At 44.3% G+C, this 18658-nt stretch overlaps 1 protein-coding gene and 1 long non-coding RNA gene across 3 annotated transcripts in view; both read left to right on the top strand.

Moving 5' to 3' along the window:
• Positions 1–10584: 10584 nt before the first annotated feature.
• MTMR2 (myotubularin related protein 2) overlaps positions 10585–18658 on the top strand; it is a 63145-nt gene continuing 55071 nt past the window's right edge. The window contains exon 1 of one of the 2 annotated variants that reach the window (XM_039563629.1): positions 10585–10701. In XM_039563629.1, coding sequence (XP_039419563.1) covers positions 10619–10701 — 83 coding nt within the window. In that variant the 5' untranslated portion in view covers positions 10585–10618. The remainder of the gene's footprint in view (positions 10702–18658) is intronic. The other variant, XM_039563615.1, reaches the window with a different exon arrangement.
• On the top strand, positions 10815–12811 carry LOC120411071. The gene is made up of 2 exons (XR_005603490.1): positions 10815–11115; positions 12300–12811. It is a non-coding gene; the product is annotated as an uncharacterized LOC120411071 (long non-coding RNA).

Below are 18658 nucleotides of genomic sequence, written 5' to 3'. Positions count from 1 at the left end.
CTCCCATGCCTACATTGATCTACATGATGATGTCTGGCCCTCAGATTTTAGCTTGTAGAATAGTGCCACCCTGGTAATATGATGTAGCCCAGGAAGAAATAAGCAATGCAAATGAACAGAAGTCTAGAAAATATATAGAAAAGAATGTTGTTTAGCCTGAAGAAGAGGAGGTTTGAGTGGGAATAGGAAAGAGATTTTTTGAATGGATTGCTGCCAGGGGAAAAGATTGGTTATTTTCCATGATGATCTCTACAGGCCAAGAAATCATGGCTTCAGGTTAGATGCCAGGTGGAATTTTTTGACAGGAAGGATAATATGAGGATGGACTGTCTGAGGAGGGTATGGGGTCAGAAGGTCCTCAGGACCTGCTTAGGCAGCTGTCAGAAATGATACTGCTGTGGTTATCTGTCTTCAGCCAGTGAAATGGACTAACTATCTTTGTGGGTCCTCACAGAAAGGCAGCAAAACTATTGAAAACAAGTGAAAAGTTTTCATGTTCAGGAAGAAAAGGGGGGAAAAAAGTAAATTGTTTTGTGGGGCTTAAGTCAATGAATACTTATCAATTCAAATGAACAGCAATGCATCCCAGCCCACTCCCCCATCCTGGAGGGCAACTACTTAAATCCCACTCTGTTCCCACACCAGAAAAAAACAGCAGGAGGCTTGAGAGAGGTGAGTGTCCCAACTCTCATGTCTGCTCCTTCAGATGTTTTCCTGGGAGTGAAGTTAAGGAAATCTTCTATTTCAGCTCCCTTTCCTGAAGAAAAATATTTTGATTCTGTGCTTGCACTTTTGTGTTAAAGTTATCAGATCAGGCTGGCTAATCACAGGAATGATCAGAAGCTCTCAGAGATACCCGAATCCAGCCTGGAGCATGTCTAAGTTGATGTCTTTGTTCACTTCACAAAACTAAGCAGGAGTACCTTGGGAGAGGATTAGGTATCTGCAATTCAATCCAGATGATTGCTTTATCATGGAAAACCATCCCTCTCTGTACCACCCAGAAGGACAGCCATCACAGGATGACAGTACCACGGGCTCCTGTTCCACCCCAGTTGAAGCTGCAGGCTTTAGAGGCAGAGCTAAAGGATGTACAGCTGCTACAGGAGAGGGTCTTAACAGCGTGTGAACACCATGTGCTTGTAAAGGTATTTAAAAGATTAGGGGAGAATTAAATGTTTGTCTGTCTTTGTTGTTCAGCACAGCTTCAAAGCTGGAAGACGATATTAAAGGAGATATTTCCCGTCTTTAAATACCGGAAGGAGACTGCTAAAACAATAGCTGGGAAATGCAGGCATTACCTAACAGATTTATACACAAAGATGCTGGATGATTCTTACTGGATGGGTGAAGAGCATGCTATTCTGCAGTATAAAACAGTGATATAAAGGTCACAATTTCAAATACCAGTGAACAATCCCTAGCAGGGACACAAGAGCTGGCTCAGGATTCCTCTCTGGGAAACAGAAGGCAAGCATCCTGGCTGGTGGTTTCAATTCACCCCTCTGCACTGGGCTGTGGGTTAACCGGCCAGCAGCAGAGCAATGCTTCCCATGGACTCTCCTCAAAGCAGCTCTCTTGGGCAGCCAGGGGTGGTCACCAGTTTATCTGCTGCTGTTAAATCTGCCTTGTACCAAGAATCAGAGCTCTTAAGTGCCCCAAACAGGAAACTTTCTCTGTAACCTTTTAGGAAAAAGCAAGTCTGTCTAGAGACAGAAACACTCTTGGAGGGATGCTCAGGCCAGCAGGTGCTTTCTGGGGAAAGTTTTAGTTAAGGATTCAAGTAAACTCAATGCCTTAGCTGGCAAAGGGAAATGGAGAGTCTTTCTCAGAGAGGTTATGCCATTAAATCAGATTTTTACTGAACTGAGAAACTTGCAGCTCCACAAATAGGGCTAAGAGGGTCTTAAGATACCTTGGTGTGCTCCTGATACCGAGCTATTCTGCACAGCTTAGACAGCTTTGGGGACATGGCCTAAGTTGTGGCTCACAGCCTGCAGTAAGTGCCTTCAGGTACCAGAGCTCTGCCCAGGGCAGCCACTCTGCTCCACGCTGTGGCTGCACTCTGGCTCCAGGCCCTTCTGTCTCCAGCATCATCCTCTCAAAATACCAGGTCCAGTGCTTCTGAAAGCATCTTTAGAAGGCAGACCGATGGCTGTTTTCTGCATGAGGGAACATCTCTTCCAACTGCATTTGGGAGTTTTATGGATTATTCTTCTTCACTATTCGTTCTTATTTTATTCATTATAGAAAGGGCAGAGCAAAGGCAAAAACCTCACTCATTATATATTTCTCCTCTCCTCTTCCAGCCTATTTCTCTGAAAGATGTCATCACTGAAACAGTTAATTGGGAATAGTAGCAATTTATATCATCCTCAGAGAATAAAGGAAAATTCTTTCTAACAGCAAACCTCATTCTGAGCAAACACAGCCCTGAGTTCCTTGGCTGCCCATCACCTAAACCAGCTGCATTATTTGTGACTTCACAGGCCCCACAGTGAAGAAAATAACTTTATTCATCATCACTGTCATCATAGTATAAATTTGAAATGTATTCTGGTTAGTTTAATGAGAGTGGGAATGTGCTCCCAAGAACATTATACAAGTATTTTTACAATGTGCACTGAGCTAACAGATATTCAGGTTATTGAGCAACATGTTCATACAGCCAAAGGCTTTATATCTTGGCCATGAAGAATGCTGGAGCAGAACAAGGACATTTCTCTCCTTTCCTTCTTTTCCTTTTTAAAAGTGAATTGATATCTCTTACTGGGGACACTGGTCCCTCCTACATTAGGGTTACTTAACCCTTGCCTTTACAATGGATGCTTGTGATCCTTTTCTGGGAAAGGATCAGACCTCCATTTTTTTGGAAGCAGGTATTCATACTCTGTACAGGGAATGTCCTTGGGGTAAAAGAAGTATCTTTGACTTGGAAATTCCTCTCTGCTTTGGTTGAGACATTGAATGTTAAACTTCTGTTATTTCACGTCTCAGTTTCCTTCAGCTGGAAAGCATGCTGGCAACACTCCAGACTGACTGAAGCATTGAGGGATCTATGAGGCACATGCTGATGGTTCAAGCCAGGGCTCATTCTGAATTCCTGCTGACTTCAGGCACTGCCAACACCACAAAGCACCTCTGCTCTCTGCAGTTGCTTTTGTAGCAGAGTTGGCCAAAGCAAACGTGTCCCAGCCAAAGCATCAGCCTCCAAACTGTCTCTGCTCCTGAACCACCTGAGCTTGTCTGTCAGCATGCTCAGGATGGGCTGGACCTGTTGACAGAGCAGCAGCAGATATTGGGCAGAGACACAGCTGAGCTGCCTGAGCAGTTGCAGCTGGGCGATGGTGGAGGACTGTGCTTCATGTCACCATCCTGTCACAGCCCCCTGGGGCCCCCATGACGGACTGAGGGATGCCATCCCTGAGCAGGGGAACAAAAAAGAACAGTTGCCTTAGGTGTCTTTGTTCTCCCTCCACAGCAGTGCCAACACATGCAGCACTAAAACTCACTTCTCATCCTTCTCCTTCCTTGTTTGGGTCAAAAATTCCCCAGCTAAAGAATGAGGGTTAGCATCTTCCTTCTTACACTCACCACCAGCAGTGTATGTCCCTCTTAATCCCCCAAACTTCAGGGACCTGAGGCCCTTGTCCTTCAAGGGCAGGAGAGAGGATATTGGATTGTGCTCCTTCTCCTTATCTTTTGAGCCAAACACAAGACAGTAATCCTTTTCAAACATCCCAGACCCCAACCAGACAGACATGCACAAGCAGAATGAGGGTATCAAGATCACCAAAGTCTCTGAGTTACCATAGTGAAGGCTCAGAAGTGACTCACTGTAGATAACAGTAAGGTAACTTATTACACTCACATAAGAGAATCAATGCTTCATTTTGGCCTTCACAAACTGCAGGAGCTATATTTCAGCACTTCATCAGAGCCTTGCTATGCAGGGTAAAAGCAGTTGACATGCAAATGCTGAACTATGACCAGAAGTGGCATATTTGGTGTTGCTTGTGAAGCCTGCACTCATGTGCAGGCATAAAACTGGTGTTTAATTGCACAGTTCCTTTATGCTTTTGTCCTGAACCTTCCCTGCATCCAGCACTGAGATGGGATGTCTGAGTGGGATCCCTTTAGGTTATACTGGGAAGTTTGAGAACCTGGCATTTCCTAACTTTTGGTACACATGGCATTGCATCCTAAATATTTCTTTCATGCATTAATTTGATGAATACAACACAGATTGATGTATTCATCAGTCAAACAAGTGGCAGAATGGACAAAGGCTGGCTGCTCCCTTCATGATCTAAAGCTAGCTTCAAGAGGAGGGCAGCGCTGTTCATGCCTAGGAGAATGGTAACAGCAACTGGTGCTCTCAGCTCATGTCACAATGAGAGTCTGAGACCACTTGTAGGACACTGCAGGCTCCTGCAGCTGTGCACTTCCCTGACTAGCCACTCACTACCACCTTCTTGGGAGAAGCACACACTCCCCTTTCCAGCTGTCTGGTGCTCTCAGAAGCATTGCCCAGCATCCCCATACTGGGTGTGTAATGGTCCTGGAGTCAATGAGAAACAACTCCCTGGTTAGGTCCACGTTGCTAAAATAAAAAATGATCAGGCAGATGCTGGCCATGCAGCCAGGTGGAGCAAACTGGCTTCCGCTCACACCAGAACCAGTTCCTTCTGAGCAGTCTTGCCTCATCCCTTCAATATTTGGCCTGGTTCTCCTCTGGCCCCATTAAGGCCCTGTGATCTGCCTTTTCCAAATTTTAGTTCCATTGGAAATGGCAAAAAGCTTCTTCCCTTATTGTATCCATGGGCTTAATGTGTTTTCAGTAGCTTCCTGAACATTTTTTACAGCTCACACACTGCAGACAGGTAACTTACACAGAGCAGACAACCAAACACTCTCAAATACTTCATTTTTATTGCACTCACTGTTAAGCTTGCAACTCCCCATCCCTTTCATCACTAGAGCGCAACACCCTGCTGCTTTTAAAAGAAAGTATGAGCCTTCCACATGGAAATTTGAGCCATCAAATAAAAGGGAAACCAAAAGGAATTAATTTCTACTGTGTTTTATATTCTAGAAGTGTCCTTCTCATTTTTAATATCATCTTCAGATCTTACCATCAACATTTTATTGTGTTTCATTAAAACACTACCACAAAGTGCATCTTCCCTAACAGAAAAGGAAGTACAAATGCGATAAAATCAAGTATTCTTAACCATTTCCCTAATTGTAGCTATTAAACATAGCAGCTGCAGATTAAAATCTCACTTTGAGAAGTCTGTGTGCACATAGACAATAAAGACAGTACTATTTCAGACAATGTAGACGTAAAATTACTTAATTTAAAATGAATGTTTGCTTGAAAATTGGTGTATAAATCAGGACTGTAAGACACAGATTTGAGATCCAAGAGGTACAGAGACTTTTCTCCTCCATGAGAACACCTTTCCCCATCTCAGAGGCTGCAAGTGCTGAGGCTTCAGACACCCTCCTAATGTCTGACAGTACCAAATCAATTCTTGCCCCCACATCCTCCCTTCATGCAGATCACCCTAGAACTTGTGGAAATACATTTATTTCCAGAAGTAGTGGTTTAACAAGCACCAGAAATTTCAAATTTAACTCCTGTGAGTAATTCTTTCTTACTTCATGTTTGCCACACTGGAGACCATTACACAGGTGCCAAGGAGCTGCTGGAGTGCAACAGCCCAAACCTGTAGACAGCCAGACAGTTGCTGTGATGTATTTAGCCCTTCAGGAGAAAAGATGCTTTATTCGAATTGACACAAGAAATTGATCTGTGTGTTCTGCAGCACGCAGTGGAAGTCCTGCCCCTAGAGCCTGAGGCCTGCAGCTCTCCAGGTGCCCGCACCCTCAGGCTCCCTGTCTGCTCAGCACTACAGTCCATGCCTTGGACTGCACCGGTACCATCATGTAGCTGTAAGCAAACACAGGCTACAGAGCACTGCAATCATGCACAGGCCATCGAGAATTAAAAGCATAAGACAGTTAAAAGCCAGGTGAATTGCCTGACTCCAGCAGACTGTACACACTGAGCACACAGTGGGATGGATGCTGATGTACTCATTAGCCTGTGGCATATTTAATTCCTGACTGTTCTGTGGGCAGCCATGAAATGGTGGTGGGAGTGAGGACAAGAAAGCAGGAAGAATAAATAGTCTGCCCATCAGAAGTGCTTCATAAACAGGTAACAAGCTATAGTGTACAGGATTAGGTCCAGGCTGAGTCCAGAGCCCCATGTCTGTAGCACCTTGCATCAATACCTGCATGACTGCATAAAAAATAAAAAGCAATTAAGTGACTAAAAAAAAGTGATAAAGGGTCATTGAACATTAGTTTCTGCTTCTGTCAATCACAGAGGGGGTGCAAGGCAAAAGCACTGTCGGGGTGCCATCACAGCCAGTAAAGAACCACCCTGTGGGTGAGCTGAGGTGACCACTCTGATCAGGGTAACCAGAAGTATAGTTACCTTGGAGGCACAGTGACAATTTAAGTGTCGCTGTAAGTCATAAGTCCCTTTGCTTTGACTAGTTTCTAACTTCAACAGCACAGGCATCATGCATCAGCAGGACCAGATCTGTGCATGTACCCCATGACCATCTTGTAACAGATGTTCTTGCAACCACAAGCAGCTCTAGCTCCAAATCACAGCCACAGCAAGTTGTTCTTCATCAACCTCTCTGCCTGTGCCAAAGCTCTTGCTGTTTCTGACCTCATACTTTATCAGCTGATGGGGCTTGACAAAAGGAACACATGCCACCTCCAGTGTGATTTGATGATCATACATCACAGTGGGATCTCACCAGTGACAATATGCCCTTCCCAAGGCACTGAGAATCTTTTATCGGCTGCCCACTGCCCTTTTGCTGTACATCAAGGAGACAAGAAAATGTAATAAATCTCAGAACCATTTTAGTGAATCAAAGGAGAGACAAGGGTGTCTCTGGTTGTGTGGTTTTCAGAACAATTATGGGACTGAGTCATGCTGCAAATTTGTTGGACTCATTGATGGGGACTAGACTAGAGAAGGCACAGTGTGTGAAGCTGCCTTTGCCATGAACTATTTAATGTGCTAAGAGGGCACAGGAATATGTGAGTATAGTGGCAAAAATATGGGAGATCCATAGAGCTGCAGCAAAGAGAGCTAGTTTTAGGATGGATAAGATTTTAATGTTGGGGCTGGAGCAAAAGGGACAAGACAATCATTTTCAGAAGGGATTAGAGCTCTCACTCCCTTATTATTTATAGGCCTTTCAACCATGGGATGAGTTGTATGATGGGAAGAGAGGGAGGGAGGGGAATGTCTGATGAGGTTACTACAGGTAACTACACAGGTAACTACACAGACTGCAGCAGGGGAGCAAGCTTTCTCAGAGCAGATCATTTGAGCACATGATCCTGCTTCATGGCCTACCCTTTGACCACTGTAGGAGCTTGATTCCTCCTCTGCTCCAGGGACATTTAGTCAAGCAGTCACAGACCATGACCAAACATCCCTGCGAGACTCCTGCAAAAGGTTGTGCCAGGATGCCCGGAATGTGTGACTGTCCCTAGCTTTGGTGAGCCCTGTGCTCACAGTGTGAGACACAACAGACCTGTGTTTGGCTCTGCAGCAGCAAAGCTGAGGAGCTAATCCAGCAATGAGAACATCTGGATTAATAACATCTGGCATACTCATATGGCAGATGTATGGACCACACATACAGAGCTAGAAAGCCCCTAACTCAACAGACACATAGTTTAAATACAATGGATACAAATAGTATCTCACTTTCACCCAGTAGGACTGAAGCAAAAGTCTTACCTCTCCTCACTTAATCATGTTTTACATGGTACATAAAATTATCCTCTTTGTGCTCTGTTCACCACAGCTTTGACAGCCTCTAAACACCTAAGAAAGCCTGGGGCTATGTATTTTTCACTTTGTATATGCTACAACCACATACAATTTCAGGAAGTATTGGAGGATGTCTGCTTGTCTTTTACTTGGAATTAATCTTTTACACCTTTGATTCAAGGAAGTTCCTTGTTATTCTCACTTTCAGATATCACTCAGCTGTGTCAGACACACGGCATTAAAATGAACACAGATAATTTTATTACTTATCCATAATGTTAATTTTATTTTACTGTTTCCTGTGTTGAAATGGCAAAATGACAGAACATTCTCTCATTAAAAAAAAAAACAAAAAAAAACCCCAAATGATGATACTTGTAAGATAATGGTAAGGGATGTGGTAAGCAAAAGTAGGTTAACTTATTTTACATCAGTTATACAACAGTCTTGTGAATTGTCCTTAATTGGTTTTGGTTATGTCAGGCCTTTATTTAATTCTCCATCACTTTTAAGAGCCCTGAGGTAACGCACTTCACAGAGAGAATATTCTGACTGACTTTGAAAATGTGGTATTGTTGAGCAGAAAGACTCACTGAACAGACTGCTAGTTTCTTTCAGCAGCAGGAGAGATCCAGGAGGTGATTAGCTTTGTTCTCATTTACAAAGCACCAGTGGGAATTTCTAAAGGGTTTCACAGGCCCTGGGGATAAGGCCAAGAACAAAACAGGGCAGTGAAAAGCAAATAGAGCACTTCATCAATAAACTACTTAGAGATGCCACATCAATAGTAAATTAGGAAGAAAGGAAGGCACTCTAATACTTTCACATAGCAATGGAGGTTTATATATTGTTTTTATTCCTACTTGACTTTTTTTAAACAACTGCACCTGTATCAAACTAAGCTTAGCAGAGGGAATAGAGGTAATACCAACTCACCACAAGGCTATTTGATAAGATTTGAAAGGCAGACATACACTGCTTTGTGCTGGTTCTACAGTGCTGACCTCTCCCAAGGGTTACTACCGCCAGGAACTCCATCCTCGGAAAGGCTGGGAAGAGAGTGCAGCAGTGGGAAAAGGCTACCAGGAACTGCCCGACTGCTTACCAAAGATGCTGAAGTACTGCTGCCACAGCACCCCCTGCCCGCATGTCCCCACAGAGGACACCATCTGCTCGGCAGACACAGGTGTGGATGGAAAGCTAAACAGAAGGGGCAGGGAGACAGTATGTCATTAGTACCTCGGTTTTTATTAATAAATGGTGATTCTAAAACGTCCATTGCTCCTAACCAGAGGGGAGGAAAAAAGATGAACATTTAAAATAATTTTACAGCTGGAACAAAATCAGCACAGGTCTATGGATCTTTTTTGTAATTGCAATGATGTCGAGGCATTTGTTTGGATTTTAATGCTGCAATAAACCACTAGCAATTAGCTTATTTTTCAAACAAGGATCTCACTTTTAACCATAAGACAGAGTTTTCATTTTAGAAAAGCCTCCACAAACTCAATTTTCTAGGCTGAAACCTTCCCTCCCCCAAAGCTCATTTGCCAATTTAGTAACTTTTTGTTCAGATGATTAAACGAAAAATACAAAAATAAACCCTGCTTCAACAAAGCTGTATTTTCAAGTTTACACCAGCCTCAAAACCATCCCACATCAACTTTGCTCAACAGCAGCTGATAGAAACCGAACAAAAGAGCAACAGAGGCAATTTCACAGCTGCATCATGCAGTCTCGGGTGGGGATGCTGCAAACCTGCTTCAGCATCGTGTATGACTTCTGACGACAGGAACAAAATGGGAAACAACAGAGAGAAACACATCAACTAATTTACTCCTTGCAGCTTGAAGAGGGATGATGTTTTGGTAACCATTCTACAGCCACAGAATATACAGACACAGGGTTTATCCTGTTTTGAGGTAGTATTTAAAACAGGAAGGTCCATTTGGACCGATGCTCCTGACATCAGATGCTCTTTACCAAACAGGCCTTTCTGGAAACCCACCTGCCTCCTAGCACATCCCCAGTGGTTCATTATTTTTGCCACATGAGATTCTTGCCAAAACAGCCATACATTTGAAAGACATCTGCATCCTTGATATGGGAGGCTTAAGATACAGTTCCCTCAGTCTTTGTAAGCAATGCCAAGAGCTTTTCTCTTGCTCTTCAATTGCTTCAAGGAACAGAACGTACCACGACCCTTCCTGCAGAGCACCTGATAGCGAGCCGTGCCTGCAAAGCCTTCCGGGCACAGATCGCCACGGATGCATTCGAGCTTTCAGTCGGGTGACTTCACCGAGGATCCATGCCAGCGCCCTGCGTCCTTGACTCGTGTGATTGTGACCCGTCACCTTACACAGCCCCTGCTCTCAAGCAGCAAGGGATGCTTGAGAGTGACCATTCCTTTGCTCTCAGGAACGACCACCGTGCTCCGGGGATGGAACCCGGGAACTGCTACCTTCCCTTAGTCCTCAGGAGAACAAAAAGGGACATCGTGGCCCACCCCGTACCCTCACGAACCAAGCCCCACGCCCACCGGAGGGGCGGCCCGGAGGGCTGGCAGCGGCGCTGCCCTGCTCCCGCACCCTGCGGCGGGCGGCGGCTCGGCCCCCTCCGCGCCCCGCCTCGGCCCGCCCCCCGCGCGGCACGCCGGGCCAGCATGGCCGCTTCCCGGCCCGCCGGGCGCCGGGCGCGGGGCTGAGGGACGCGGGGACACCGCCCGCCGCGGGGCCGCCCGGCATGGAGGGGAGCTCCAGCTGCGAGAGCCTCGGCGCCGGGCGGGCGGCGGCGGCGCGGCCGCCCAGCGGCGACTCCCTGTCCAGGTACCGCCCGCCGCAGAGCCGTCGCCGCCCGCCCGCGGGGCTCGGAGGCCGGGGACCACCGCGGGGCGTGGGGGCAGAGGGAGGGAGCGGGGAGGGGCCGCCAGGGAAGAAGAAGCCGAAGGGATGGAGCTGGTGCTGTTTGTTCCCTCCGTGGGCAGGAGGCTGCTGCGCTTCCCCGGGGTCGGGTCTCTCCTGCTGGGGTGTCCCTGCTGCTGCGGGTGGCTGTGGGGTGACGGAGCAGGAAGGCAGGCGTGGGCTCTGCTCGGCTGCGGCACAGCCGCTCTCTCTTGCAGGCCTTTAGTCAGAGCAGGAGGTGCCACCCGCACCAGGCTCTCGATAAATCCGTGCGCAGCCAAAGCAGTGCCCCTGCCCTTGGTACCTAAGGTGGAGGGATCTGGGAGATGGGCAGCACAGGTAAGCGTTGCTGGAAGGGCAGGCGCGGCACCCGCTTGGGAGCTGCCTTTCAGCGCGGTGCCGTGCCCACGCCAGGCCTTGTCCTCTTCAGGAGCAAATTTCCTGGGGCGTGTTGAGCGTTTGTGGTTTTGCCATCATGGCTTTTTCTGAAAGCTTGACTTTGCGGGTTGAATGGCTTGTAATGCCATGTGGGTAATATTCAAGGTCCTTAAGCCATGGAAGCCAAAAGGAGATTTTTGTGTTCTTTCCACCCTCCACGGGCTATCAGTGAAATTTTAATTTTGTGATTGAAAAGCACATCCTGCTTGGGCCTTGTGTTTGATGAAGGAGGTTGCAGTAGGGTAGCAAGAGCAGGCGCTGAGAGACTGATAGGGCTGGTGATGTGGGAGGCCCTGGTGTTGTGGTAGAGCCTGGGAGCAGGGTGACCTGATGGCTGCTGAAGGTTGTTCTGTCCCATTCTGGCTGCCCTTGCCATGCACAAGTTGCAGGATCAGAGGATAACTTGGGTTGAACAGTTCTCAGCATCCCTGAGTCCAGCCTCCTGCTCATACTAGAGACAGCTTTAAGATCAGATCAGACTGCTTTTGGCTTTTACCCGGTTTGGTCTTGAAAACTTACAAAGGTGAAGCGCACACAGCCTCTCTGGGCAGCCCATCAGCATCTCCTGTATATCTTCCACTGGCACTGGTGGCACTGGGCATGCTTTTTTGGTCCTGCAGAGCAGTCTCTCCCCAGTCTCTTCACACAGGCATGGTGCTCCAGCTACACTATCCCTGAACTCCCTCTAGCTCCCTGGAGACTTAACTGCACTGTGGGGCTAATACCTGCATGCAGTACTCCAGAAATGCTCCTCTGAAAGCTGAGTACAGGGGGATCCTTCCCTGGATCTCCTGGTTCTGCCTCTGTTCTTAGAGCCCAAGATGCCAATGGCCACTTTGTTGCCGGCATCTCCAAACTCCCATGGTTGGCTTTTACCCCGCTGCTCCTCAGACAGGCACTTGGGTTTCTTCATTCTTGGGTCCTTCCTGACTTCTGACTTTCATTTCACCCTTCTTCATCAAATTCTTCTGCTCTCTGTACTGGTTTCACTGTGCAGTTCTACCAGTGCCCTGCCAGATGCCAGCAGGCCTCTTTCGCCCTTACTTAACTGACCCATTATATTCTTCTTTTTATCTCTGCATCAGCTCAGGCAACTTGGACCCATCTGGTGGAGGTCATTTACTGTGAGAGGCCTATGGACACTAAAGAGAGCTTAACTCAGAAGAGCCAGTGGCTACAAGGAAGCTCCTGTTGAGCCTCTCGGCAGCATGCCCTGCGCAGATGGAACCATGGGGAAATTGAGATGATAAATCTGTTTCTGTTGAGCATGCACAAGGCTGTGTCCTCCAAGTCCTGGAAAGGCCCAGACTCTTAAGAGATTTCTTGGGATGTAAAAAAAGCTTATTCAAAAGCTTTCAGAATCTCAAGTCTCTGCTTGAACATCTAGAACCCATAGAAGAAAGCTAGCCACTTGGGGGGGGTTTAATGTACTCCAAACATAATACAGGTATTTGAAATAGATTAATGTTTTTCATCTGTAATTATTAATAAAAAGACCCTCATCTTGAGTTGGTGTATGCTGTAAAACTTTTTAGTTGAAATGGTTCAAGATTAGGGCAAACTTACAAGAAAATAAAACAAGGTTCTTGTAATGAGAGATGCCTGGTGACCTTCAGAATGTTTATTATCAGCTTGCCTTGGCAATCTAGTGATGCATATGCACAAATAAATAATTGTCTATTAATGGGACAGTAGATTGATTTTCATCAGGTTTTTTTTTCATTAAAGCTGTACTGCAATCTGATTTTATACATCAGAATAATTCTCTGAAACTAATTGGACTATTTGTATGCATTGAAATATACTTATTTTAATTTCTGTGATTGTGATCTAACAGCTAGACCAGCTTCAAATTGTAACCTATGACACATTTTCACCAAATGATTTTGTTTAAAAGAAGTTAGCGTTGGGAATGATGTGAGGAACACAATGAATCATGAGGATGCTGTCATCAGTTTTTATAATCCATTTTATTTAAAAGAATCAAAACCCAAAAAATGACTCAAAGGTCACTCATCTCAGAATCACCATTACCTAGCCTTGTGAAGCCTTACTGAGTTATACTTACTGAATTGTTTTATGCAAGATTTAGAAGACTTGGAAAGATGCTAGTGATGCTGGTATGAAATACATACAGCAGGGCATTCTTTGGGTTGTCTCAGCTCCAGGTTGGAAGTGTTATTATTTCTACAGGTGCTTAAGATCTAGCTCCTCAAGTAGACATGCTTGATAGGGTTTACTTGTACATAAGGCTGCTCACATCCAGATAAGTGCCTTGAAGAACATTATAGGTTTGTCTTTTAGGAATGCACATGAGCTGTGGCAATAAGGGCATTTGACAGTGAAAGTTGCTTTGATATTTAAATAGACCCTTGTAACGTGCAATACCTGTGGTCCTTGAGGAAGACATAGGAATAATTAAACAAATGTTACCTACTTTCTGTCCCAACTAGAAAAACATTGAAAAACTCCTAATGAGACTTACAGTGTAGTTGTTTGTACAGGGTAAAAAATCGCCAGCTCTCTGTGAAAATACCGAGTTAGTTTCAGATGAGCAGGTCACAGCTAATTAACTCGGCTGCCCTCACAGTTGTGCTGAAACAGCTATTCTGCTTTTCAAGTCTCAGCTGTCTCACCCAGTGCTGGCTTTGTGCAGCACAGCACTGGGTTCTGCAGCTCTCTGTGGTTTCCAAGGGTCAGTACTTAGCATGGACATTCCCCTCCCATCCTGTTCTCATGGAAGACACATGACCATGAGCCAGCTACTCATAAAGAGCTGTGGTGGTATTTGACTAGCAACTTGCAAGACGTGCTTGTGTGTCTGCAGTGTCTGTTCAGAAACAACCTGTGAGACAGAAGAAGGAGTGAGGTAAAACACTGATTCATATGTTTGATGAGCTACAATATGGTTATGTCCAGAAGAACAAGCTTTTCTCAATGTTATGGACTGCTATTATATCTCTAGAATGGCCTGAGGATCCTGGGTGAGTGAGTGATAAACACAGTTCAGCTCTGCTAGTTATTCAGACTTCTTCCAAGACCATTCTTAAAATGAATTTGTGGGTGGGTTTGTTGTATTGTTGATTTTGCAAATTTGAGGTTGCATCCAGACCCTCTGACCCTTGGAATTCAAAGGAATAGCCAAAAAATTTCTACCACAATCTTTTCCTTTCATGAAGGGAAAGCCAGATGGAGTCATGTATGATTTTAGCAGAACACATGACTTTAGGGAAAAAAAGTGGTGGCAAACTTCAGATATTTACTTTTCATTAAATGTGTTTAGGCATTTTGTTCATGCAGTCTATGTGGTTATGTCCTGTCGTTTCTGAATGAGCTTGCATCTCTGTATTCCTCAGGAAAAGCATATCACAGTTCAGTCTGAACAATGGTCCAGTAAGATATCTAAGAGGCTTTCTGTTAGGTCTGCTGAAGATAATAATAATAATAATTTGTATTGCCTGTGCAAAAGTGTGGAGGTGATTGTACTGTAAAAAAACTGTTATAGGAGATGTCAGTGCTATTTCAACATCAGTATAAAATGAGAGGAAGATAAGGCAGTGGGTAGATGTTTCCCACCAGCATGACTGTAGCAATGCTTGATGTTACTGCTTTTTTTGTTGCTTGTTATCACCTTTCTTCTGGTGTTTATCATCCACAGAGGTCTGCAGACATGGTGGATCCTATGCACTGCACTTTTACTGAAGCATATGAGAACAATCATGCTCCTTGTCTTTATGTTTGCAGGGATAAATCTGAAAATGTAAACTCAGTGTAAATCAATGCAGCAAGGTCTGTTGAACCAATAACTCCATGAGGTATGAACTCCCCCCTTGTCTCAAATAAGGCCCTGTCAATACCTGGTCTGATTTAAGGCTGTGTTGAAGGAATTCTTTCCCCATGGGTGAGAGTGATGCTGGAATGAGTTGGGTCTGTGAGCTGTTGGCTGAGGAGGGCTTTAGCTGTAGCACCACATTGCTACCAGATGTATGAGCTTTGCTGATTGAGTTGTTTTGTGATGAGTCATTGAAGTTAGAGTTTGAAAGGGAAGATTTTTGCCAGTTTTGGTGTTCGGTGAGATGCTGTCATTTTCCTCATGGGCTTTGAGAGCATTTCTTGCATTTGATTTCTTGTAAGTGCAAAGCAGGATTTCTCAGGAGTTGTTACCATTAAAGACAAGTATGTTGCTGGATGAGTGTTGATAATGAACTGGTTTTGCATCTCAGGAACTTAACACTATGCCTAGAACCAATTAGCAACTCCAGAGCAGTTCATTATCATTGATTTTAATAAATGAGTGATAATTTCTAGCGCTTACTTGCAGCTGAAATCTGTTCTGAGACGGGTGGCTTTCTTGTGTATTGTGAAGATAAATAGCACTTTTGCCTGCATATAGATTTGCAAAATGAGAAGAATCTTTTTAATAGTCTCAGGGTTTGGGCCAGAAAATAATGAAAATACCATTTAGTGAAAAAGACTTTAGAGCTTTTAATTTATAGCTGCGCACTTGTGAAGATAAACCATTGCCTCTAAAGAATTCACAGATCGCTTTTAGTAGCAATCTTTACTATGCACATTTCTGCTCCTGCATTCAGCAGAAACCATTTCTACTTATCTCAGAGTGTGAGACCTTCAGTCTTAAAAGTTTTCCTCTATCAGGCACATGCACATCTCTTTGTCCCAGTTCTGCCCATTCAATAAAATGCTTTTTATTGATGACAAAAATGTATGTGTTTAAGTATATTTTTCATCCGAGAATATAAAATACAACTGACACTCACCTGTTCATTGTATTGTAATTAAGACTACATTGGTGTTTAAAGGCCTCACAGGAATTTGCAGTATCATAGTTCTAGCTGCTGTACAGATGGCAATGCTTTCTGTGTTGAAGAGATGGGGACCAGCTATTTAATTGTGCCTAAGCCAGGACTACTCTATTTTTAATAATGCCTGGTGGGTAATTTTACTAAGCTCTTGGATGTGCAGTTGAATGCCAAGACTCCTTGCTGAGAGATTGGGCACAGAGTGAGATAATCCAAGGACGAGATGAGAAACTGCAGTGGAGACATGAGGCAAGATCTGACAACTGGTGAGGAATGAAGCTAGGCTCAGAACATGACTCTCTTGGGTCCTATCAAGCACTGCCTTCTCTGAAGAGGGAGGGTAATGCTATGTTGACTAGCAATCTGTTTGCTAGACAGCTCTGAGTTGTACACGTAGTTCCTTAACTGCAGGCTATCCATAGCAGAGGTGCAATTACAGAGCCTGAATTTTTAGATTGAAGATGACCTGACAATCTCAAATTACAGAATTCCTATCTGTAGCCCTGATAGGTTAACACCTGTCTTGAACATATTTTGTTACCTATTTCTGATGTTTATCATCTCCCTTCCTTTGCTAATTCTTTCACACCTCATGTATACAGGCAAGAACTGCATTTGGAAAGGTCATAATACCTCTTTAATGGCTCAGCAGATCGATTGTCCACATCTTTTTCATTAATCTTTTCCTGATGACCTGCTTTACTGATACTGGTTTTTCAGTGCTGGGGGTATCAGCAGTGTAAAAAGAGACCTGATCCATACACCAAAGAGCTTTTGTTGACTCAGGAGTTGGACTCAGTGATCCTTGTGGGTCCCTTCCAGCTCAGGATATTGTGTGTTACCAGAAAGCTTAGTCAAGGAAAACAAACAACAGGCCTTCATTAGAAATGAAAGAAACAGTCCGGAGGTCACCTTGATACATGGCTGTTATGTACAAGTGTAGTTGTAATACAGCACATGAAAAAGTCTTTTTATTTGTCCGTGGGAAGCCCATTCCACCATGAGGAAGAATGTGACAGGAAGGGAAAGGAGTGCTTGGTTTGTAGAGGTGTCTGGGATAACCCAGGGAAGTGAGAATACAGGAGAGACACTGTCACAGTAATTACCCCATCTTCATTTTTAACTGAAATAACATCTGGCTCTTTTATTGCCCCAATAACTGGGAGCTAATTGAAGGAAAAAATCAATGAAAGACAACAAAATATCAGTGGAACTTTTCAAGTATTTGCTTTTCCCTTTCCTGCCATCCGTAGTTACTTTTGCCACAGCATGTTCTCACTCAGTAATTTTCCAGTGATTTCAAGGTAGCTCTTTTCTTTGTTTCTCTCTTGCTTCTCTGCTCCATGAATTCTTTGCCGTTGCTTTCTAAACCCTGATGTATTTGATGAAGAGAAAGTGTTAGCAGTTTTTGAGTCCATAATCTTTTCAAGGTGATTTTCTAGTAATTTTGTTAGCTCTGTACAAATGCTCCCACTTTACAGATCTGGCTTCTGTAGTCTTCTGGCCACAGCTCCAGAATCATTAATGCTGGGTCACCCAATGATTCAAATTTGATCTGGGTCAGGTGGGTGTGTGATCATATTTCTGCTGAACTATTTGGAAAAACTGGAGTTTATGGGGTTTTTTCTTTGTTCTGGGAAGACTGGCAACACCTGTTTAGAATAAAACCATATTTTTATCTGGATTTATTTACTGTGATGTAGAGACTACGTGTCCGTACAAAGTGTTACACACAAGACCTTGTTCACAGGCAAAAAGGCAGTGCGTTTTCATATAGCAAAGAATTTATTCTTAGTGTAACTGAATTTTTGGAAGTCTAACCATGATTAGTCCAGATGCAATTATTACAGAAAAAGAAAGAATAATAATGCAGTTAAAACTGTCATACATTAAGTTCTCGGTTTCTACCCCTCTTTCTGGTGTTACGTTCACCCATCTTCTGTTCCTCTGGGTGCCAAAACTGCTGATTTTATTTATTATCTGGTAGTAGTGGATGTTAGAGCAAATTGTCAGCAACTGGAGTCCTTTGCTGGGAGAATATGAGGTTCATCACGTTGACTCTTTTCTTTCTTCACTGTAGGATGCACCTGGGGTCATTTCAGTGTGTTTTTTCTTCATTGGCCTGCAGTTCCACACTGCATCTGAGTTTTTGCTATATATGGGATTTGCATTTATGGGTATTAAACACAATTTCTTTGTTCTCCTTGTTACCTCTGAAGCCAGTTTTGTCCAGCTCCAGCTCTGCATTTCTTTCATTGATCATTGGTGAGTTGTTTATGGCCATGGTCTCAGGTGCCAAGCCTGTGCCCCATTTCTCATCCTGTGCCTCTACTCTTCCATGCCACGTCCTGTGTCTCCACTTCTCCAGTCCTCTGCTGTGGTACCAGGCTGTTGTATTTCTCTCTACAAAGTTACTACATTAGTGGTAAATATTCTATATAGAATAGCTAGCTGCTTTTTACTGCTGTCTGTGCAAAACTGTGGTTGTATCACACACAAACAGAAATAAAACAGAGGGGATATACATACCTGGCCAGTTACAGAAATTGCAGTCACACCTAAACCAGTTCAACCAAAGCTACAAGCAGGCCAAGAAAAGTTAAGGCAAAGCAAAAGTGACAAGT

This window comes from Corvus cornix, chromosome 1 (genome assembly GCF_000738735.6).
Source record: "Corvus cornix cornix isolate S_Up_H32 chromosome 1, ASM73873v5, whole genome shotgun sequence".
NCBI lineage: Eukaryota > Metazoa > Chordata > Aves > Passeriformes > Corvidae > Corvus > Corvus cornix.
The sequence above is the reverse complement of the archived record's forward strand: the minus strand, read 5'-3'. Positions and strand labels throughout refer to the sequence as shown.